This window comes from Capsicum annuum, chromosome 12, assembly GCF_002878395.1.
Source record: "Capsicum annuum cultivar UCD-10X-F1 chromosome 12, UCD10Xv1.1, whole genome shotgun sequence".
NCBI classification, from domain to species: domain Eukaryota; kingdom Viridiplantae; phylum Streptophyta; class Magnoliopsida; order Solanales; family Solanaceae; genus Capsicum; species Capsicum annuum.
The window spans coordinates 106,938,895-106,940,896 of record NC_061122.1 but is presented as its reverse complement, the minus strand read 5'-3'; the positions used below and the strand labels follow the sequence as shown (position 1 = coordinate 106,940,896).

General features: G+C 40.1%; 1 protein-coding gene across 1 annotated transcript; it reads right to left on the bottom strand.

Moving 5' to 3' along the window:
* Nucleotides 1-331: 331 nt before the first annotated feature.
* Nucleotides 332-1,021, bottom strand: LOC124889649. Its single transcript, XM_047401622.1, has 2 exons — nucleotides 878-1,021; nucleotides 332-733 (listed from the first exon to the last, which is right to left on the bottom strand). Exons 1-2 carry the CDS (start codon nucleotides 1,019-1,021, stop codon nucleotides 332-334), a joined length of 546 nt encoding a protein of 181 aa, XP_047257578.1.
* Nucleotides 1,022-2,002: the final 981 nt, after the last annotated feature.

Genomic DNA, 2,002 nt, shown 5'->3' with positions numbered 1-2,002 from the left:
AGGTAGCGGACTTTCTTTCCTAGAAACACATATCGTAAGTGACCAGGCAGCTTCTTCAATTCTAATACTAAAGGTTCTTTAATAGATAGCTTTGCTGGTGGTGTTGGTCGATTTGCCAGATCGAGATCGATCTTTTTAGGAGCATAAGAATACGAGCCCAGGCCAGTCAGGGAACAAACTGTCTCTTCATACTCCTTAATGCCTTCACTATCATAGTTCATCATAACCACAGCTAAGGGCTTATCAACCAACTATTCAGTTCTGACCATATCCTATTCGTCCTTAAAATACATATTAACCACTGAGAACACACTCATTTCCTTATGCTGCTTCATTGATTGCCCACATCAAACTGTACCTCTATATCATTTACCTTGAATAAGAGTTCATTCACTCTCAAATCGATAAACACACTTCCAATTGCGAGGAAAGGTTGACCCAAGATTATAGGCACCTCAAAGTCCACCTCGCAGTCTAGAATGATGAAGTCTACAGGGAATATAAAATTTGAGACCTTTACCAACGCATCATAGAGAATGCCAACAGGTCGCTTTACGGATCTGTCAGCCATCACCAGTCTGATATTAGTAGGTGTGGGATTCCACTGGCCCAACTTTTTATAAATAGTCAACGGCATCAAGTTAACACTTGCCCCCAGATCGCATAGTGCTTTAGTGAATTCCATGGTTCCAATTATGCAGGGAATAGTAACTGCACCTGGGTCTGACTTTTTCTACGTCAAGCTCCTTGTGGAAATAACACTGCAAAGGTGGAGGTTTCCTTCTAGTTCGCAACTCACTATTCATTTCTTGGTAACAAAGTCTTTCATGAATTTTGTGTATCCTGGCATTTTCTCAAGTGCTTCGATCAAAGGCACATTTATAGTCAATTGCTTGATCATTGCTAGGAACTTGCTGAATTTTGCATCATCCGCCTTCTTTCTCAGCTGTTGAGAAAAGAGAGGTGGTGACCTTGGGATGGGTTTCAATACTACTTCCTCTTCCTTCTCCTTGTCCGACATATGAATAGAACTATTCAACTTTTTAAACTCCTCTGGGTGTGTTCTGCTGGTTCCTCTGTAACTTCCTCAGTATTCACAGATTTGCCCACAGAATGGCCAGATAACATCTTACCACTCCTAGTGACAATGGCCAGACGTGAACCATTTATCTTTTGATCTTGAACCATTTGAGTAAGTAAAGTACCACTTCTTCCTTGGTTTAGTGTTGATAGAAGTTGACTGATCTGTTGCTCTAACTACTGGATCAAAATTGAATATGACTTGACCAACTGACTCATAGTGGAAAAATTCACTCCTCATACTAGTCACTCCTACGTTGGTAGCCTCTACTCTTTTTAATAGTTCTTTCATCATATCCTCCATAGACCACTTTCTCGAGCTAGTTGCAATAGCTTCTTGATTTCCAGCACGAACATACAACCCATTTTTGTCATTATTATTTCTCCAGTTTTCTTGCTCCCTGTCTCTATGATTAGGATTATCATACCTGTTCCGACCTTGATTTCCTTGGCTAATGCCTCAGAAACATCCCCTAATTAGCAATATAGTTGACTTCTTCTTCAGGTTCCATATCAACACGGTCCCGAATCATTGCAGCCTTTACCTTTTTTGTCCTTCCTGACAATAAGTACTTGGTGAGCAGGTTCATTTGAGTCTTTAGATGGGCTATGACTTGATCCTTCTCCTCATCTTTTCTGCATTGTTCATTATTTATTCTAATAGGAATAATTGAACTTGCCACCACAGCATTACTGGTGTACCAAGCCCTTCTTAGTTTGGTCATCCTATTCAGCATATCAGTAGCATCTTGAAATAACAGAGCAACAAATGACCTACCAGCAGTGTTATCTACCATTGGCTTTGTCACAGAGTTAAAGGTTCTATACAAAATCTTTATTAAATGTGTGTTCGTTATATTATGGTTCGGACACTGTGCCAGCTTCTTCTTAAACCTTTCCTAAGTTTCGTGTAAAGCCTCAT

Bases quoted from the DNA above. Each gene is read 5' to 3' on its own strand.
- LOC124889649 (XM_047401622.1), bottom strand. From the start codon at position 1,021: ATGTCGGACAAGGAGAAGGAAGAGGAAGTAGTATTGAAACCCATCCCA. The intron at 734-877 runs GTGCCTTTGATC...AGCTTGACGTAG, and splicing joins TCAAGCAATTGACTATAAAT to AAAAAGTCAGACCCAGGTGC.